The following is a 22,506-nucleotide window of genomic DNA, read 5'->3' as shown; positions in this document are numbered from 1 at the left end:
GATTTCACTTCCTTTTCTTTTATAATATTCTTCTATACTTTCATTTTCTTGTTTTAACCTTTGAAGTTGAAAGATTAATATTATTTTTTCTAATAGGAAAATAGTGTGACTATCTATAATCTTTTTCCCTTAGCTACATTAATTAGAATATCATTCTACCATAACTTTCAATTTTTAATATAGTAATTTTAACCATATTTAGTTCTCAAAGTTAATATACCTAAAATATTTGTTTCCCTTTTCTTTTTAACTTAACTTGCAATGTCAGATTGGAATTTCCAATAGTAATTTTCTACTTATTGCATATAATTTATTTGAGTTATTAAATTGGCTGTTCTTGGTTTAGGAGGAGAACCCTTTTGAAGACATTGCTCTAAAACAAAAAAAAACCCAAAAAAAATACAAGAACTATATTTGGGTCAGAATAGAAAATACTGACCACACTTCTTACTCACTTTAAGAGCAAAAAGAAAGGTTTTAAGGTAAATAACCTTGCTCCTAGATTAGTTTGGTTGAGTTATAGGTGCCTTTGTGCGGTTCAGTTTGAGAGGTAGGGAATGGTTGTGAGTTTTAGTCAAGTATCTCTTCTAATGTTCTTGATGAGTTTTTGGAAGAACTCAAAGGTGGAGGTTTGCGGAAGCTATGTTTAGGTGAAGTAAGTGTTTTTAGTGTATACTTGTTGGTTTTTGTGAGGTTGGTGGAGTTTTGATGTGTATGATTAGGGAAATTTAATAGTATGGTTGATTTGAATTATGGAGTTGATTTGATGGGTTAAAAGCTACAAGGTCCCTATAGTGACTTTATGGTGTTGTTGGTTTTGACTTCTTGGATCATAAAGATTGGTTTAATGTGTATAGGATAAGAAAAAGGGTTTCTCTAATGTTGGATGAAGGTTTTGGATGGTAGATAGTCAAGCTTGAGTTGGCTAAGCATAGTTCTAAAAAAAAAAAATAGAATGAGCAAGAAAGAGTAGCAATTGTGAAAAGGAAATGATAAAAATAGTAGATTATATGACTCATTAGAATATATGACTACAAAAATCAATTTAATAATAAGCTCTTGGAGATTTCAGTACTACACATATAAAATTACTGGTTAAGTTATATTTAAAATTTATTTTATAATAATATATTATTATATAAAAGGGATATTTTACTATTTTTTTTTTTTTACACAATTTTTTTTTATTTTATCCTTATTTAATATATCTCATTTTATTAGTACAATAAAGTATTTGGTCATTTCATATGAATTACTTAAAAAATAAAACTATTTTTTAATTTAATATTAATGTACACTTTTTATAGGTAAACTGATTCTTTCACTCTTTTCTTAATTCTTTATTTTAAGACAACAACCGGAAGAAAGAGAGTGTATATTCTCACATGTTTCTACTCCAAATCTCACATATCAAATAAAATAACATTAATTTTCAATCACTCTCTTCACTCCATTTCAAGCAACGTGAACATCATCACACTCTTCGATCCCAAAACTACTAATGGAATAAGAGAGACTCTACCAGAGAAATTCATCATTTTTCTTTTCCATATGTTATTTTTTACTTTTTTATTTATGACTCATCTAAAATTATTTATGTTAAATTTCTATCATTTTGAAAGTTGGTAAAAGAGAACAATATACGTGTTTTCGCTAGTAATATTATACTCATTTAAAGTTTGTTTTAATAAAATTATTTAAATTTTATTCAATTTTATTATAGGATCCGTTATAAGATGATCCATAAATATATAATATGATAAATATATAATATAATGCATAATCATTCATAAATGTATAATATTATGCACAAGCATGAGCATGAGTTAATAAGAGATTCTCATATGTTGAATTAAAATTAGTTATTCATGGCTTAGTCCAGTTACATTAATTTGAATATGGGAAAGATTTATTTTTAATAATTGAGATATTCAATTAAAATTTAAAATAACATTTTCAATATTGAGGAACTTTATTTAAATTTTTATTAGTAAATGGATTAAATGAAATGAAAAAAGATAATTAAGTTTAAAAAAAGTTTATAATGGAAATTGAATGTAGTTAGATATCTGTATTCAAGTGCATAATAATGAAGTAGTCCCTGAAAGAAGGGCAGACATGCCTCTAACTATTGGGCATACAAAGAATGGAATCAGTGGATTGTCTTTAGTAATAAGATAAGATAATGTTATCATTGCCATTCATAATAATTGAATATATATTTGCAAACTGTGCTAAATGCATGAATACTTTTTTCTCTTTACCAACCCTTCTCCATCTCAACCAATATATAATTCAATGTTTTTAGAAAGGTTATTTATATGATTGAACAACAAGAAAATAACACTAAAACTTGCTAATGCCCAATGGATTTAATATAATTGATATTTCACAAAGAATTTGATGTTTGAATCCAAGGAAAGAACTAAATTCATTAACACTATAAACATTTCATTCTCACTCTTAGTTGCTACCTTCAAATAATTAAGGTTTGTTTGACAAAACTAGTTATTTTGTAATTACATTAATAATAAATAAATATTTTAAATAAGTAAGTTATATTTTGAATTTATAATAAAATGCAAATATTATAATGCAAGGTATTTTTTAATGGTTTATATTTTTAATGTTAAAAAATTCTAAAGACATCCTTGTTAAAAGTAATATAGTAATACAATTTTAATGTCATATAATAATAAGTTGTAATATTATTGTAATTGAAATTATGAGTATGATGGGGAACAAATGTGTCTGAAAACTTTTGGTGGATAAGACTACCATCCAAAACACTATTAAGTTACTTAAAATGTCCCTATTTATGGTATTCATATATATATATATATATATATATATATATATTTTGTTTGTGGGAGGGAGATGGGTGTCTAGTGAAATAAAAAATAATATTATCATGACGTACCAATTTTTCCTTTTCTTCATTATTAATTGCACTCGTGTTTTAATATATTTATTTCGACTTTACAAATCCAGGGAAAAACTCTTGATTATATAATTAAATACTAATAATTGACTTTAAAAATTACTTAAAAAAATTAAAAATGGACGTGGCTTAAAAAAAATATGAGCACAATAATTACACTAATCATTTTTTTTATATACTAGGGAACACAGGTGCAGAGAGCGAATATATCCAAATTTTTTTTTTTTTTTTTACTATTATTATATGTATCTTTGAGGAAGAAGAGAGATAAAGTGAGAAAAAGCGAAAAGAGAAAATACGGTGATAAAATACCAAAAATTCAAAATTAGAAAACAACAATTGTCCGTAAAAATTGAAGAAATAAAGATATATTTTAGAAAATTAATTTTTTTTAAAAAAAAATTGTTCTACATTCAAAATTGCATGTGCCATACAAGAAAAAAATTAAATAAAAACTAATTTTAAAGATAAAAAATTTGTTATAGTAATTAAATTAGAAATATTTTAGAGACAAAAAAATTATTAGTTTCTAAATTAATTTCTATTATTGATAAATAATTTTTAAAATGATATCTAATTAGCTACCAAGATTTTAACTACCAATTATTTAGATTCTAAATTTGGTAGCAAAAATCTTGGTATCTAATTAGATATCAATTTAGAAATTATTTATCAATAATAGAAACCAATATTTTTTTAGTCTATAAAATGATCTCTAATTTAGTCACTAAAATTAATTTTTATTTAATAATTTTCTTGTAGTGGTGATAACTGTTTTAATATATTTTTAAAAAAATAGAAAATGACGCAATGTCAATAATAAAGTAATAAAATTAAATATTAATATAAGGATAAAATAGGAAAATAATTGAGAACAGTTAAAGAGAGGAATCCCCTTTATATATAGGTATAGATTATGTTATTATCATTTTTAACTACATTGCAAATTCTTTTAACTTAAATGAAAATAAGGTTTTTTGACCATGATGGGGTTTTTTTTTTTTTGTTTTTACTAAAATGGGGTCCGTTTAAAAAAAATTACAAATTTAGACAAGTCGTGCCAATTCGGCACGACTTCATATGCAAAAGTCGTTCCAATTAGGCACGACTTCTGTCCTGTCATACTAAAGTCGTGTCAACTTGGCACGACTTCTGCCACGTCATAATCTTTTTTATTTTTTTAGTAAGTTATGTAATGTTAAAAATTAATTTGATACATAATTTTCTAAGAGTGTTAGTTTTAAGGAACAAAAAATTGGATAATTGTGTATGGATCATGTTTGACGGTAATGTAATACAATAACTTGATTATTTGATTAATTAAAAAATGAAGAAAATTGTTATTGAATTTGGAAATAAATACATAAATGAAAATTTATTGTATTTGGAAAATAAATAGAGAATTATTGTTGTGAATTTGCAAAATAAATAGCTTGAGAAGTAATGATTTTACAGAACACGTAATGATGAGAAGAGATTATTAATTAGAACTAAACAAATTAGTAAGATTCATTACAAGATATAAAATAAAACTATAAAGTTGAGCTAGAAGTAAATTATTTATTTATTCATTCAATTCAAACATGATCCATACACAATTATCCAATTTTTTGTTCCTTAAAACTAACACTCTTAGAAAATTATGTATCAAATTAATTTTTAACATTACATAACTTACTACCCAATATATAAACAATTAAATAAAAATAAAATAAAATTATGACGTGACAGAAGTCGTGCTAAGTTGACACGACTAGTATGACAGGGCAGAAGTCGTGCCTAATTGGGACGACTTCTGCATATGAAGTCGTGCCGAATTGGCACGACTTGTCTAAATTTGTAATTTTTTTAAACAGACTCCATTTTGGTGAAAACAAAAAAAAATAACCCATCATGATCAAAAAACCTGAAAATAACTTACTAAGTCAGTAATAATAATTGGTAATAGTTATGCTTACTAATATAATTTTCACATTCCTTAATATATATAACTCTTTCTATTTGACAATTAATTATGAGGGGCATTCCTTTTTTTCACAATACATTGCTTAAACGAATGGTTTACAAAAAGCTTTCATTAGATAAAATACAATTATCATACCTTAAATACAATCTCCATCATAATTAGATTTAACATTTGTTAAACTCGTATACATAGAAACAATGTGTTTTTCTATATTATCGAAGGCTATATAAGCATAATAGGTAATGCTTCCACAAAATACATGATGACATTTTTTATTTTCCATGTTTAAAATTTCTTTATGTTGTCACAAGGTGGAAAGAGTTTTTTTTTTTTTTGTCTATTTTAGTTCTTTCAAAGTTTTTTTTATATTAATTGGACAAAAGATCAATACAAATGGTATTGCTAGAGGATGTCTCGATTTTTTAGTCCATATTGTTATTTTTCGTGGAAGTAAGGTTGTAATTTCTTTATTTTTCTTTAAGATTTTTTAATCCATATTAGTATTTTTCGTGGAAGTAAGATTGTAGTTTTTTTATTTTTCTTGAAGTTCAAAAGTCTTTATATGTTGAAGTTATTGAATTACTCAAATTATTGATTTTTCACGGTAAAGACTTTGGACGTATCTAAATTGAGTGTAATTTTATCATGTTTTGTCAAACTTTTTGTTCACGTAATATTTTACCTTGAACTTTGTCAAATCTCATTATATCAAGTTGAAAGTCTCTTATATCTTTATTATATCTTTAGTGAAAAAAAAATACTGAAAATTTGGCATATCTTAGTATTGAGAATATATTATACTTCTCTCCATTTTTACAACAATTAAGAAGTGTTAGAAGAAGATTACACTTTAAGAAAAAGAGAACATTGAAATCCTTAATTAAGATATGCTAAATAAATGTAGTCTATCATGAAAGCTTTCACTCTCCACCCAAATCTTATGGCCTATCACCACTTACCAATGTGATAAAAAAAGATATGTTAAAAAGAAGACCTTCTCCACTCTTCCTCCAACTTTTATAATTCTCTCATACCCACCAAGCCATTCCTTTTATAAATTATTGATTTTTTTTTTATTAATGTCAACAAACTTCTAATCACATTGAAATATCTTATTTGGCTAACATAAACATAATTTTGAGTTTAAATATAAAAAAATATAAAGAATTAATCTTTTTAATTTGTATAACTAAATTTCATAAAATCGGTTTTTAAAGTGAAGTTGGTATCTATTTATATACTATTAAATGTTTTAATTTTTAAATAATGTGAAATCTTCAACCTATAATATATTTAAAATGTTATTTTGATCATTACACACTAAAAACGCTAGTTTACAAATATAATGACACACATTACACTAGTTTACATATATAATGTAGCACAATGCAATTTTAAAATTATTTATTTTTTTAATTGTAATATGATTTAGAGTTATCCCCACTCATAATATTTTCTTTAAGGAGATAAATACAATGCACAAATAAAACTCAAATGATAAAAAAGAGAGAGAGAAAAGTGTCAACGGTTTCTTTTCTCTACAAATACAATGCACAACAAAATCATTCAAAGTATGTGAAGGGAAAAATGAATTAGAAAGCTAAATTCAAAAATGGCCATCATTTAAAAAGGGAAGGAGATTATGTTTCATAGCAGTGGACATCAATTGGCATAACAGTGAAGAATAACTAAAAACAATGATTATATTATATACTAAACTCACTTTCAATTATTCGTGATAAGATACTCATCAACATAATTTTAATTTTTTTCAACAAATATCAGGACAATAACTCTAAAATGATAAGAAAATAAAAACTTCAAATAACTTGTGTAAAAAATTATTTTTCTTTCTCACTACAAAAAAAATAGTATTATCTATGAATTTTTATCCATGGATCTGAATTCATAGGTAAATTCAGCACTACCTACGGAATGTGGATATTACTTACAGATTATGAATTTGTAGGTAAATTCAACATTACCTACTAACTATTACTAACGAATCTTATTACCTACCAATTTTTACCTACGGATCTCTACTACCTACCAACTATTATCATAATAATTATATACTTAATATTAAAAATATTATTATAATATCAATAATTACAAAATCATAATTAATATTCATAAATAATATTTAATCATAACTAATAAGTATACATATTATTAATATTATAAAATTAATATAATTAGTATTATATTATTAATATTAATAATATGGATAATATTTAATAATATTAAGAATATTTAATAACATTAATAATATTTAATAACATTAATAATTTTTATTAACATTAATAATATTAAATAGTATTTAATAATATCTAAAATTTCAATTTTTATATGAAATAACAAAAGAAAAATGATACTTTGACTACCCATTGAGTTGTATACAAGTCTTGATGTAATGAATTTAGAAATAAATATATATGATAAAGGGTAAATTTAAAATTAAATGATATAAAAAAATATTAAAATAATAATATTAAGAATTGTAATGTAGTTGTATAAAAAATATGGGTTGTCAATACATTATTACACATAATAAATTTATTGAAAAAGAAATAAAATACCTTAAATGATTCAATTCCTCGTCTAGCACTATTTATACTTTTATTTTCTCATCTATCACCATTTGTTTTTTACTTTCATATCTAACATCTTTTTGTTTTTATTTCTCTGTCTAGCACGATTTTAAAAGTAAATAAAAAATTAAAAAAAAACTATATTTTTTATTTAATTTATTAATTTATTTATTTTTACTTTCTAAATGACACTAGATAGAAAAATAAAAATAAAATGTTAGTTGGAAAAATAAAAGTGTAAATAGTAATAAAGAATTCATTCTCTTAAATCCTGTGAAAAACAATTAATAGTATTAAAAACAAATATATTTCTAATAAAAAAAAGATATAATAATAAATGCAAATTGATTAACTCAAGGCAAAATATATAGTAGTTAACAGTCCACATAAATTCGTTTGGATTTATTATGACTTTCAGAAAAAAGATAAAAAAAAAGTTAAAAAGACAACTATTTTGATTTACTATAAGAATGAAGAGCAAGAGTCCACATATTCCATCACAGATTCTGAATTAGCAAGGTGGGAAAAGGATGATGAACAAGGAGACAATGGAAGAGAAGGAGAAGGTGGTTAATGGAAGGGAAGTGATACCCCTTCTCACCCCTTTCAAGATGGGAAAATTCAATCTATCTCACAGGTAAATTGACATGGCTATTACCTTGATCACCACATATTGGTTCCTCAAACCAAATTCTAACTCAGTGTATAGAGAAATGGTTAATATGTGTTCCATGCTGTAGGATTGTTCTGGCACCATTAACAAGAACAAGATCTTACAACTTCGTGGCTCAGCCTCATGCTGCTCTCTATTATTCTCAACGAACAACAAAGGGTGGACTTTTGATTGGAGAAGCCTCAGGGGTGTCAGAAACTGCACAAGGGTAGTCTTATCTTCCATTCTTTTCATTTTTTTCTGTATTTTTCTCAAGTGAATAACCTCAATGTATGATTCCTAGGAATTTCAGAAACTAGACACATTGGCAAAAAGGAAGAAACATAAACTAACATGTTTTTCAAAACTGGTCAACCACAAAAAGCTTTGGTACCCAGAAATTTGATTAATTCATTTGTTGCATCTTTTTTCCTTGTTAAAGATACCCAAATACACCAGGCATTTGGACAAGAGAACAAGTGGAAGCATGGAAACCAATTGTGAGAGCTGTTCACCAGAAAGGGGGTATATTCTTTTGCCAACTTTGGCATGCTGGAAGAGTCTCCAACTATGGTATTCATATTTGTATTTATTCCCCTTCACTAGAAACTCTATATGACAGTACTATAGTGCATATGATGGTGTCTCTGAACTTTCATTTAAATTTCAACCTTCATTAATTATTTTGAAGTTTTGCACGAATGATGCGGTAAACATTGATAATATATATTGAACAGTGTATCAGCCAAATGGAGAACCTCCAATTTCAAGTACAAACAAGGCAATTGAAGGTAGCAGCACTAAATACCCCCCTCCACGTCCTCTCAGAACAGATGAAATACCTATGATTGTCAATGACTTCAGAATGGCAGCAAAAAATGCTATAGAAGCTGGTAGTAACTTTTGCTCAACAGATTCCTCTTCTTCTTCTAGTTCCTCATTCAAAATGTGATTTGACTCTACAAAATGTTACCTACATACTTGCATGCATGTGATATGCTAAAGTGCTTAAGTGATATATTTATACTCAATCATATTTAATAAAAAATTGTGTTACTAAAAACTTCATGTTAATGAAGAAGATAATGTGACAAAGTCAATATATGTGTGATTCAACTGGTAATTTATTCAGGCATTGATGGTGTGGAGATACATGGAGCCAATGGATACTTAATTGAGCAGTTCCTTAAAGACCATGTGAACGACAGAGATGATGAATATGGAGGTAGCTTAGAGAATCGTTGTCGATTTCCACTCATGGTTGTGAAGGCAATAGTTGATGAGATTGGATCAGAGAAAGTTGGTGTTAGACTGTCTCCTTTTGCTAACTATTGTGATTGCAAAGACTCTGACCCTCAAGCATTGGGCATTTATATGGCACAATCCTTAAGCAAATTGGACATTCTTTATTGTCATGTCATTGAACCCAGGATGATTACAATGTTTGAAAAGTGTGAGACCAATATGTCCTTGTTGCCTATCAGAAAGGCTTTTGGTGGAACCTTTATTGTTGCAGGGGGGTACAATAAGAGTGGTGGAAACAAAGTGGTTGCCGATGATGGTGCAGATTTGGTGGCTTATGGACGCTTGTTTTTGGCTAATCCAGATCTACCAAGGAGATTTGAAATGGATGCTGAATTGAACAAGCCTGATAGAAGAACTTTTTACACCAGTGATCCTGTTGTTGGATACACAGATTATCCATTTCTTGAAAATAATGACTGAAAGAACCTATGAAATTTCAACTATATGTGCCTACATTGCAATAAAGAACTATGTTCTTAGCAAATGCATACACCAATTTCATTCAACTAGTTATGAAATGTTTCTTTCATAGAACATATTATAAGTAAAGCAAATATGATTAAGTAGTATGAATGTTTAAGCAGCAGTGAGATATGATTATATACAGTCATTATTCTCCTCTACAATAAGGTAGAGGTATATAAGAAAGACATTTCTTTGTATATGACAGAAGTTAAAGAACTTGTTTCTTTTTCAGTTGTCTTCACTAGTGATTTTTTGTTGTTCACCTGTGAAATGATGAAAAACTTTATACATAAGAACATCTCCCTGAGTTTGTTTATATTAAAAAATATAGGGAAGAAATAAAAAAAATTAAAAGTAGAAAAACACTGTTAAAATAAACTTTCTTGAATTTGATTGTTTCAAAACAGTATCTTGTACAATAAAAAATTACATTTTCAAAAAAAGATTAATGAAATTAATTTAATTTATGTAAAACTATTCAATGATGATAAAAATAATAAATAATGCAATTTTGAGATAATAAAAAACAGAGAAATGACATAATAAAAAATCCAAAATAAAAAAAAATATAAACAAATGTCAAATATGAGAAAATAAACTAAATAAGAAAATAACATTGTGTATGTGATTACAAAATTTGGAAACCCAATTTCAAAATGTTTAGTGAGTTTTAAAAAATAAAGATATACTTGGTGAAATGATATGCACTGAGTAAAAAGTTTTTCAAGCTAATCTAGTAAAAGTTGAAAATGCATCATATGGGCAAAAGTCCAATATCATAACACTGAATATAAACTCACACACTTTGAAATTAATTTTGTGTGTATTCAATATTTTACTATTAAATATATGCTAGTAAAAAATAAAATAAAGTTTTAAAAAACATATAAATTAAAACATCAAATAAACTTCACCAATAGTTTTAATAAGTATAAAACTATATAATTGTTAAAATTAAAAGATAATAGTACTGATTTTGCATCCAAGATATAGAAGAATTCAATACCAAATAAAATTAAAAATTTGATTATATTTTTACTTTAATAAATTGGCTCAACAACAAAAAAGACTATTATTTACAAAAGATTATATTTTTAAATTTAATATAAACTTTAAATTACACAGACTAAATATTTTTACAAAAGAAATCAAAGTGATTTATGAGAAAAAAATGTTAAACATGTTATAATAAAATATTATTGAAATAAAAAAACTGTCTTAAACTATTTTAATATAATTAATTATTTATAATTTTCACTCATTTATAAATCAATTATATAATTTTATTATTAAAAATTATAATGCTCCTTTAGTATCTAATTTTAATAAAAACAAATTGATAACCATAGTAAACAAGTTTCACTCTCATATCTGACTATCATTAATATTTTGTTTCATAATCTTGGTTATATTTTTCATTCACAGTAACAAAATACACGTTCTCATATCTTCATTCTTTTATCATCAAACAATTAAACAATACTTTTAGGTTCTTATTACTTGTGGATTAACTCTACACAAATATTATTAAATGAAAACATAATAATAAATCATTACTTACTCAAATCAAAATCTAAAGTAACAAGTTAGAATGGGTCAGTTTTCAATTTTTGATCGTTTTTCAATTATATAACCAGTCAATTTTAAGCATCTGAATAAAAGAAATAAAAATAGTTTTCAGTATAATAATTACAACAGCAGATGCATGTAAAAACCTTATAACCTCTACATTTTTATTTTTAAATAATAAACATGATATCATTAAATAATAATAAAAAATTCATCCCAATTATTATTAATTATGAAAAATATTACATAAAAAATAAATATAATAAAATATGATTATTTTTTCTTATCCTTAAGAGCATGTTAATCCCTTTTCTTCCCTATGTCCTTTCTTTCTCAACATCCACCAATACTTAAACGCAAACTGAACCCAATTGCATTGCTAAGGAAATTAATTCAGAAAGCCAAGAGCTAATTCTCAAATCCAAGCAACAGCCGAATTGCGATTGATCAGTTTAATTTCATGCAACGAATAATAATTAAAATTAAAAATTGACAACAAAAGAAGGTGTATTGCGAAGAACCTTAACAACCTAAAGCAACTTGTGCCTAAGCAAAAGAAAGAAGTAACAAAATTAGAGGTGAGAGACTCACGTTTAGAAGCAAAGAGTTGCGTCGATGCTGCATTGGGTGAAGAATTTGTGGAACAAAATGAGTGTGCCGTGGAAGACGAGGTGTACGAAAGCAAAGAGCGAAATACGACACTGATTTTCGTTTTTTTTTTTTTCTGTGTTTATAAACAGGAAATTTTCCTGTGTTTTACACCCTCATTTACCTCTTCTATTCTCATCAAAACAAACCATCATCCTTTCTTCCTCCTACTCTTTATTCTTTTAAATATCTCTTTTTCGATCTTCTAAACAAATTTATTGATATTTACCTATAGGAATAAAATTGTATATACTTAAAAACATTTAAAGAAAGAATTTTTTATATATTTCTGATGTTTCAATTAGTTTTTTTTTCTCAATTTTCAATTTAAGTAATATTTTTTAATTTTACCATTTCAAATTCAAGTAGTTACAAAATAATAATTAAATAAAATAATAAAAAACATGTAAAAAAAAAAAAGAAAACTCAACAGATATTAATTTTTTTAAAATATTAGTTTTAAAAAGAAAAAAGAATAGTTTTCAAAATATAATTTTATAAAAATCATAATATATTTAGTAACTACTCAGAAGAATGATAAAATAATAAAATAAATATTAATATGAGGATAAAATTTATAAAAAAAAAAACAGTTAAAAGGAAATCCCTTTATATATAAAAATAATAATTATAAAAAATGTTATAATATAATTACATTATAACCTTATATTGACAAATATATGAAAAACCAACAAATGATATAACTAAATCAAAATATCATATACAAAAGAAAATTGAAATATCAGAAATTTATTCAAAAAAATCATTTTAATCACACTAAAACAACACACAATATATATTTTCAATTTTTAAAATATATATTTTTATTTATATATATATATATATATATATATTTAAACAAGATAAAAAAGAATATTATAACACAAATAATTTAACAAAATTCACAACCAATCCAAACACAAATCTTATGGTATGAGTTTTAAAAGGAACAGAACAATTTGCACTAATATAATACAATATTAAAATATGCTAAATTACTAAAATGTTCATTCTATACACAAAAATAAATCAAAAACTACTTCAAATATTCAAAAACTACTTCAAATACAAACACATATAGTTCAACTCATTAAATTAATTTAATTGCATTCTTAATAATTTCATGGTCAATTTGAAAATTTATAACTAAATATTGCGTATGTATGATTGTATACTTAAATATCCAATAGTCAGATTTACAAATTAATGACTATATATTTAATATCCAACTGCCATTACATATTTATGCGAATACATTTAATACCCAACTACCATTACATATTCATGTCTATACATTTAAACATTTGCTAAAATTACAAAAAAACCCTAACCAAATAATACGACCTAGATTATAATATAGATAACAAACAGAAGACTAATATCTAATTTCTTTTATAAAAATATGTTCTTAAAAAATAATTACTTAAGATATTTTTTATAAATATTAATATACATCAAAAGTATATTAAATTGTCTTCTATAGGGATTATAAATGGATCAAATTTAAGTATATGAAATAATTATAGTACAAGTATAGAACAATTCCAACGGAAAAATATTCAAAATATACTTTTACAAGAAAGAAAAACTACAAACAACTTTTGTATATAAAATAGAAACAGTTAATCTGTGAGATCATGCTTTTATGCATTACATGACTGGAAAAGTACCAACAAACACTATACAATCAACCATCATCATCAGTCAAAATTCGTCAAATGATCCAACAACAACAAAAATACACATGTAAACTGATTACACGATGAAGGATATACCTCACCATTATAAAATTTCGATAAAGTTTTATTAAAATTACGTTTTAAAGCAACACTAATCAATTACATTTTAAAGCAGCAACTTTTATCGTTTTAAAGCAACACTAATCAATTACATTTTAAAGCAGCAACTTTTATCGTTTTAAAACTACGTTTTAATATCGCCAAACATTAGTTCAAAATAAATGTTGAGATAATTCAACTTCAAATAGAAAAACACGTATGAATGTTGATACAATGCAACATTAAATTGAAAAAACACATACATCAGGTGCAGAACACAACACCCAAAACATTAAAATCACAAAAAAAAAAAACAAAACATACAGCACAGCAACATGAATGAAGTGTGACGCATCATAGCATATGTATATATACAGCAGAAATGGGAAGATAAGCCAATTATATTCATACAAACTTAACCAGATTTCAACAAGAGAACTAAATCAAACTAAAAGCTCTACAAAAGATAAGCACCCCTTAACTAAGCAGTTGGATTTAGAAGTACAAATAAAGATCTCCCATCTTTCAACTATTCACGTTTTGGACAGACAAAACAATTTTACGGAGGGAGCAGAGAAATATTTTTCTGGAAGAAAGAAACATGTTTGTTTATCATCAGGAAATGACCAGACCACCTACAAAAGATGATCCAAATCATCAAAACCTACATAAATTGTTATCAGTCCACTCTCTAATCATCATCCTCCTCCTGCATGAAATAAACAATACCAAGTAAATATCATGCAAATAATTACCACAAACCACAAGGCAATGACGCAAAAAAGAATAAAAAGAAACCTCGCCACTGCCCTCCTCATCATCATCCTCATCATTCACCTCAGATACTGACTTCTCAGATTCTTCTTCATCTCCAGCAGTAGGACCTTCCGCCTGACAACAACCAACAACATAACCATATGAGAACAATTAAGAGTACATAAAATAAACCAAACCATCATTTCTGTCTTGCTATAATATAAAACATCACCAAATTTGCACCAACCTGCTTCTTGTTATAGGCTCTCATGCTTTTCTCATACTCCACCTTTCGTTTCTCAGACTTTACCACAAATGGTGCTTTATCCTAAACAATTACCCATTATTTCAATAGTATGTTCGAACAAATCAGTTTATCATGCATGGTCAATAAATAGTCAAGTACATACAGCATCAGACATTGTTTTCCATTTTGCTCCAGCAGCCTTTCCAACCTGAAATGTTCAATGAAAGTAAGATAACTGAAAGAGAGTTTTATACTACAAAATTACAAAATTATAACAACACATATCACTTACGGCCGAAACGGCTTTGTTGTCAGGATGTTCCTTGTTGAATTGTTTCCTAAATTCCTCCCTTTAATAATATAAAGATATTATAAGAAAATAATCACAAACCATGTATACAACAACATCATTCCAACAAAAAAATATATCAAGCATTCAAGCAAGCCGCGTAACCAGGATCTAAGATAATTTACATATTTAGGCCAAATTTATATTTAACAATAAAAAAATAGAGAAAACAAGCAAAATCATCAAATGGAGGAAAACAGGGAAATTTTCATTGGACAACTATAAAAGTTTAAACGCCAACAATATGCAGCAAAGAGATAACCTACGGCATGGAAAATCAAACGAATTATAAAGAACAAAACAAAAATACATAACAATTACATGAAAACAAAGAAAGCACTGGGAGGCCTCTTTGGCTTGTTAGGGTCTTTCGCAGCCTTCCCCTTCCCTGCTGGTTTCCTGGACTTGGTGGCTGCACCCTTCTTGTTCACAGCAAGTCTGAAATTCAAAGCAAATTCAATGGAATCCAAAATCAAATAATAGAACGACCAAATCTGATATATTAAACACGATACATAACAGAGATCTCAGATCTGAGATCCAGAAAGTCGAAAATACAACTTTCTCGTATATTTCACTGCAGGAAACCTTGAATCGTGCGCGAAATAAACAAATGAAGGAAGGACAAAAAAAAGCACAGGAAACTTACTTGGCATCGGCTCTCTTAGATTCGGTTTTTGACTTGCCTCCTTTCATGACGGATGCTGCAGTAACACGAGGAGATTAGTTTTATTCGGTGGAAATCACAGAAGATCGATGAAAACGATGAAAAATTGATGAAAAATAGAGAAAAATTGAAGGGATTACATACGGAGAGAGGGGAATAGGGTTGGGAGTTAGGGTTTGGGTGGAGAGAAGAAGAGAGAGAAAGATAAGGGAACGATATGTTATACTATGACATAAGGCTAGGCACAAATGCGGGGAGATATTAAGCTCATTCAGAAATTGAAATTCAATTGCAAATGAAATGAAATCAAAGGGGTCAGGGGTTTAGGCGGGAATTTAAATTTATTTGCCAGGTCATTGATCCGTGTCTTTATTTTGTGTTGGGTGCGTTATTCCTAAGCTTATGCCTCCGTTACCCTTTTGTGTTTTCTCTGTGCTTTCTTCTGCAATCGCCGATCTTCTTCATTGCTTTTACTTCTATTTTCCGACTGTGATTTGGGCCACTCTATCAAACCCATTTCTAGTTTTATTGCCTTCTTTCAAGCCCATTCCTTCTTCCTTCATCCACCAAACAAAAACACACCCACTTTCCATAACTCATACATTATATTAAAAAAAAAACTAATTTTATCAAAACAGTTCCACTATCTACCCTTTTCTCATTTCACATGAATTATTTAAAAAATTAATTAATTTTTTAAAATTAATATTAATGTATAATTGTTATATGATTTCTCACTCTTTCTTATTCTAAGGCAACAAATAGAGCATACCTTTAAACATTTTCATACCAAATCTTACCTATAAAATAAAATAACTTCCATTTTCAATCATTATTTGCATTCCATTTTTTGTGTTTTCAATTTTGACTCATCTAAAATTATTTATATATGTATGTTACATTTCTATCATCGTAAAAAATAGTCATCTAAAAAATGAGTAAAAGAGGAAACATTAGTATAAAATAATTAGGTTAAATTATTTAGTCTGTCTCCATTTTAACTTAATTTGTTAAATTTAACTTTCTTTATTTCATTAAAAAATAATTTATATTTACTTAATTTTCTTAAATCAAATGAATATGATAGTAAAATATTTCATTGCGAAATTTTGTGAATGGATGTTTGCTCAACATTAATTATAGGATTGTTGTTACTTATGTGTTAAAAAACATATTAATTATAAGAAAATTTTAAAAGCATAATAATAAATTAATTAAATTAATTTTAAATAATAATATCGATTAAAATATTCATATTGAGAATATAATTATAAAATTGATTACTAAATTTTGAATTAAAAAATAGTTTCTTTCTTTACACCTTTTTTTACATTTTTTTTATAAGAAACCATTTTCATATATAAACCAATTGTGAATCATTATTACGGTGGTCATGATTACAAAATTGTTAAAATAAAAAGAGGGAAAAGGTTGAAGTAAAGATAGAATATGGTTGTGATTTTATTATATAAATTAATTACACTTAAATATATTATTTTGATTTTAATACATTTCCAAACTTTCACTATATAAATTATATATACCAAATTTACTAAGTATGTAGTCAGTGTTTATTCCATGAATAAATTTGACAAAGATATTTACCAACTAATCATTAAAGTTGACTAACTTTATAACAATATTCCATAACCCAATCTTGATCAGGATGAAATTAAAGTTATATATGATCAAATATTATGTTATAGAAAAAAAAAAAAAGGAAGACAACAACATGTATATATAAGTTATCACGTGTAAATCCTTTAAAACTTAAGTTTTTAAGCACTTATTTTGGTCTACGAAACTATAAATAACTAAAATCACACCCTTTTATCTAGATTTAACATTTTATCTCGTTAAAACAATATTTTTTAGTTTTCCATTATACTAAATATAATCTAATTTTTTAAATTATATTATTTATTTTTTTACTAATACTGCACTTTAAAAATATTTCTATATAGTAATTTATTGCTTTTACTAATGCATCTTAATTGTTTTTTCTTCACAAACTACTTTATTTCATTCTAGCATTGGAGGAACAGATTATTCAATTGGGGAGGGGTGCCTGTAAGTAACTTTGACTGCTTCAAAGTCTTATTAATATTAGACATTATAGTATATTCCTTGGTCATCCCATAAGGTATATTCAGTAGTAAGTTTAGAGTATTAAAATCATGTATAATTAGTTATTTTATTGTTTTATGTGTAAAGAATACATCTTGATTTAATAAACAAAATATTTCTCTCTTATTTAATATAAGATGACACGTACAAGTTCCATTCTTTTGGTCATACGTGAAATTTATTGTCCTTCCATTTGAACATTATTCAGTTTTTACTCGCATGCAAATATGTACTTTAACATTATCATTTATAGTCTTTCCTTTTCCAAGTTTTTTATGAAAGTAATGGTACTTTGGTGGAACAAATTTCAATACAATTTCTACAAGAGAAGTTTTAGAATTGAAAAAAACAATTCATTTTATTCCTAAGATTCATGAGAATAGAAAAACTATAAGCTGTAGAGTAGAAATAAATCTTAAAAAGAAAAGTTAAAGGAGAACTTGGGGAACCATTAGGTTTGTCTCGGTAGTTGAAAGTCGGTAGTTGAAAGTCATAGTGTTGATACATAAAACAATAAAAACCAAATACCTATTACAGCCAAACAACTAGGAAAAAATTAAAAAACGAGAATTATTGAAACTTGCATATTGAAAGATCAATCCGACAAAATAATCATGAGCAGCTATAATATCATAGATTTTGTCCTTTTGACCAAATTTGTAACCTTCATTAGCAGATTCATTAAGGTAGAAAGTTACTAAGGAATCATTTATAGCACTGAATAGGGAGTTGCCAAATACACCAGTCACACTTAACACGTGAAATTGATGCATAAGAATATTATGCTCAATCTGAAATACAATCATAAAATTGAAAGTACCATAAATTCCTAAAGGCATTCCATCCGAAAAGCTTCCTTGACCAATAGGATAGATCAAGAAAACAACAATAACAGCTGCATCAGGAGTTGAATATGCAACAGCAATCCAATGATGCATACCCAAACGAAAGTTAAGTTCCCATTCACGACCCATGTAGCAAGCTACACTAAGTAAGAAATGTAGAACAATTAGTTCATAAGGACCGTCGTTGTATAGGCATTCATCAACAAAAGTCACTTCCCATATAGGATAAAAATGCAAATCTATAGCCGCAAAAGTATGAATAGTCGCACCAGAAATGATATTGTTTCCATAAAGTAGGGATCCAAAAACAGGCTCGTGAATACCATCATTATCCACTGGAGGGGCAACGATAAAAGCGATAATAAATACAAAAGTTGTGGTTAACACAATAGGAATCATCAAAACACCAAACAATCATATGTAAAGAAGATTTTCGATGCTGGTTATCCAGTTATAAAAGCGACCCCGTAGGCTTTCAATCTCACGTCTCTCTAAAATTGCAGTCATGGTAAAATTCTAGTTCATTTAATCACTATGGAATCCCAAGCACAAAATTATCTATACTGCGAAAATTTGAGGACTTGTTATTCAACAGTATAACATGAATGATATATCAGTGTCAACCAATACTAATATCCATAGTATGTTCTTATTCATTAGTATGTTCTTATTCATTTCGGTTTATCCGGATTTTTCTTTTTACCCCATTTCATTGATTCATGAAAAATGCTTGTAAAATGGATTGGATGTCATATGAATTAACTTTTTGTATCAATTTCCTAACTTTCAGTGTGAAATGTCATTTTTCACTTCACGTTAGGTATTAAAGATCCGACCTAGAAAACTTGTCCATAATTACAAGTTTACCACTAAATCTTTTTATACATCATGAAATTAGTATGATGTGAGAGAAATAGGAGAGAGTTTCATGGACGACAAGTATGAAGACAAATATAGGTAAGATGACGATGAATAAAATGAACAAATTAGACTTGTGAACTAATATAAAAGAGAGTTTGTCAAAAAATGATTATAACTTGAGTTGGATGTGATATGAACTAATTTTCTACATTGATTCTCCAACTTTTGACGTGAAATGTTACTTGTGACTTCACGTCGTGTGTTAATGAAACGATCTATAAAACCTTCTCATAATTACAAGTTTACCACCACATATATTTTTTTGTAATTAAAACAAATTGACATTAAAATACTTTCCTTTTTCTTTTAATAATATTTTGTTTTCATGTGATGAGAGATGATGACTCAATTTCTCATATAACACTATTTAAACTTTTATTTTCCCATCTAGCACCCATTTGTTTTTATTTTTCTATATAGGGCATTGTTTTATGTTTTATTTTCCCTATCTAGCACAATTTCAAAAGTAAAAAATAAAAAAAAAATGATAATTTTAATTTTGAATGCATTAAATTTTTTTTGTAATGTTTAAAATAAAGAAATGAGTTTTTACAAAATAAAAAAAAGTAATAAATTAAAAATGTTTAGTTTAAAATTATTTTTGTAAGAATGAAGAAAATAAAAAAATAAACCCTACAACAACATAAAAGTTTAATTTATAAACATAAATTAGTATTTAATTTTATTATTATTGATGATGTAATTATGTTAATTTTAAGTAAAAAATACAGGCAATAATTATAAAAAAATAAATTCAATTAGTATTAATTAGTAGTAGACATAATAATAAAAACAGAAACAAAAAAAAAAGAATGGCAGAAAAAATAATAATAATAACCTAAAACATAAAATATGTAAAATAAAGGCAAAACAAAATAAGATGAAGATAAAAGATAAAAAAAAAACAAATCTAAACAAGATAAAAATAAGAGATATAAAGCGATATTAAATAAGTATATCAAACCTAACATCTTTGATTTCTCCATCTTTCCTTTTGTATTACACACCCAACATTTTGTAGATGAAAGACAAAATCCAAGAGAAGTACGACCACCAGGCTTATATGCAGTTCGCTTGGATGAATTATGGTGTGACTGTGGAAAATTCCAAAAACTACACCTACCATGTTCCATGTGCTTGGTGCATGCAAATATGCTCACACCACGATTTTGCTAGGTACATCTCACTTGTGTACACATTGCAACAGGTATTTCATGTTTACGAAAGACTATTTGGTGAACTCATAAATGAAAAGTATTGACCTGTATACACTGGTCAAATACTGTACCCAAGTCTTAACAGGAAAATAGTCTCAAATGGGAGGCCTAAGTCAAGTCAAATTAGGACTGATATGGACATAAGAGAACAACATGATTGAACAAAAAAATGTTCACACTGTCAAACACCATGACACAAAAAAAAAACGTGTCCTAACATTACTGAGTTGTCAACTTCTTGTCATTAATTATGTTTGGAAAAATAAAAACAAAATGGTGCTATATGAGGAAATAAAAGTGTAAATAATACTATATGAATAATTGAGTCGAAAAATAATTTTTGTTACTTTGGGTGTCTAACTCAAGTTTCGTAATAATGGCTAACATACAAAATTTATAAAAAAAATGACATTAAAATAGTAGTATTATTATTCTATATCAACCATTATTTTATATTATAACTCACTCGTTATATTATTCGTAAACATAACTTTATTTAAAGTTTCTATCACTTAATCAATATATGCAATAAATTCTATATATTTAAAATTATTTAACATTTCATTTACATATATTTAAATTGATATAATTGTTACATGTGATATAAGTTATTATAGATCAAAGTTACGTGGATTCAGTTTTAATTGAATGATAACTTTGAATGGTTATTCTAAATAAATAAAAAAGTTGTACTTTGACTAAAAGTTATAATTTTAACCAGTAATAAGTGTCTGATCCTATAATAATATATTAAAAATTAAACTATGTTTGTTTGTTAAAGTTTGACCTGTATATTGAGATAATGTATAATTATAATTAAGTAGTAAAATGCTAATTGTACCGGTAAGGGTTTAGAGTTTATTCCTGCCAGAGACCTTGTCCAAAATCTGAGAGACTTGGTCGACGATCTAGTGGCCGAGACCTTCGAAGACTCGGTCGAGACGACCAAGAGCGAGCAAATCTGGCTGATGGCCGGCTCATGCCTAAGGCCGACGGCCAGTCTTAATTATCTTTAACGCTCAAACCAAGGTCAGCGAAACTAATCCATCGTTAAGAATTAGGTAATGCAACCCTAAGAGGTATCCACCTCGACAAACAGGCCCAACAAGGTAGGCCCAACAAGGTAGGCCCATTAGAACAATATAAATAGCACGCATCAAGGAGTAAATGTACGTTATTTATTACTGTTCACCTACCTGAGAGCTGACCACCCACTTTACTGACTTGAGCGTCGGAGTGCCTTCGTAAGTACCCCACCATCCGGTGTCCTCCCGAGACCGAGTGCCGAAGGAGAAGCAGGAGGACGAAAAGAATCTCAGCTCATCACCCAGTCACCTGCCCGACCGAAGAAATGAGAAAAATTCAATAGTTTTCTAGATCTCATCTCCCTAGTAGGAACACTAATAATTATATTTTGTACACAGTGTTATATATCCCATTTCATCCACATAAATTATATATA

The 22,506-nt window shown here is 26.9% G+C and overlaps 2 protein-coding genes across 3 annotated transcripts; one reads left to right on the top strand and one right to left on the bottom strand.

Moving 5' to 3' along the window:
* Window positions 1-7,981: 7,981 nt before the first annotated feature.
* Window positions 7,982-10,117, top strand: LOC137821801 (putative 12-oxophytodienoate reductase 11). The gene is made up of 5 exons (XM_068626558.1): window positions 7,982-8,135; window positions 8,239-8,379; window positions 8,593-8,723; window positions 8,888-9,043; window positions 9,283-10,117. The coding sequence occupies exons 1-5, from the start codon at window positions 8,029-8,031 to the stop codon at window positions 9,873-9,875; spliced, it is 1,128 nt and encodes a 375-aa protein (XP_068482659.1). The 5' UTR covers window positions 7,982-8,028; the 3' UTR covers window positions 9,876-10,117.
* A 4,181-nt stretch (window positions 10,118-14,298) lies between these two features.
* Window positions 14,299-16,387, bottom strand: LOC137821800 (HMG1/2-like protein). Of its 2 annotated transcripts, none has more exons than XM_068626556.1 (8): window positions 16,079-16,387; window positions 15,917-15,971; window positions 15,589-15,705; window positions 15,211-15,268; window positions 15,082-15,126; window positions 14,919-14,999; window positions 14,714-14,806; window positions 14,299-14,624 (listed from the first exon to the last, which is right to left on the bottom strand). In XM_068626556.1, the coding sequence occupies exons 2-8, from the start codon at window positions 15,961-15,963 to the stop codon at window positions 14,607-14,609; spliced, it is 459 nt and encodes a 152-aa protein (XP_068482657.1). In that variant the 5' UTR covers window positions 15,964-15,971; window positions 16,079-16,387; the 3' UTR covers window positions 14,299-14,606. The 2 variants fall into 2 exon arrangements, with proteins under 2 accessions (XP_068482657.1, XP_068482658.1); XM_068626557.1 differs by having other exon boundaries at window positions 16,161-16,281.
* Window positions 16,388-22,506: the final 6,119 nt, after the last annotated feature.

This window comes from Phaseolus vulgaris, chromosome 9 (genome assembly GCF_000499845.2).
Source record: "Phaseolus vulgaris cultivar G19833 chromosome 9, P. vulgaris v2.0, whole genome shotgun sequence".
NCBI classification, from domain to species: Eukaryota; Viridiplantae; Streptophyta; class Magnoliopsida; order Fabales; family Fabaceae; genus Phaseolus; species Phaseolus vulgaris.
Note: the sequence above shows the minus strand (reverse complement) of the source record. Positions and strands in the feature narration are given on the sequence as shown.

Excerpts from the sequence above, each read along its gene's own strand:
- LOC137821801 (XM_068626558.1), top strand. The coding sequence starts at position 8,029 with ATGATGAACAAGGAGACAATGGAAGAGAAGGAGAAGGTGGTTAATGGA. Across the intron at positions 8,136-8,238 it reads AAATTCAATCTATCTCACAG|GATTGTTCTGGCACCATTAA; the intron begins GTAAATTGACAT and ends TCCATGCTGTAG. Across the intron at positions 9,044-9,282 it reads AAAAAATGCTATAGAAGCTG|GCATTGATGGTGTGGAGATA; the intron begins GTAGTAACTTTT and ends TAATTTATTCAG.
- LOC137821800 (XM_068626556.1), bottom strand. The coding sequence starts at position 15,963 with ATGAAAGGAGGCAAGTCAAAAACCGAATCTAAGAGAGCCGATGCCAA. Across the intron at positions 15,269-15,588 it reads AGTGCTTTCTTTGTTTTCAT|GGAGGAATTTAGGAAACAAT; the intron begins GTAATTGTTATG and ends ATATTATTAAAG. Across the intron at positions 15,000-15,081 it reads GGAAAACAATGTCTGATGCT|GATAAAGCACCATTTGTGGT; the intron begins GTATGTACTTGA and ends GTAATTGTTTAG.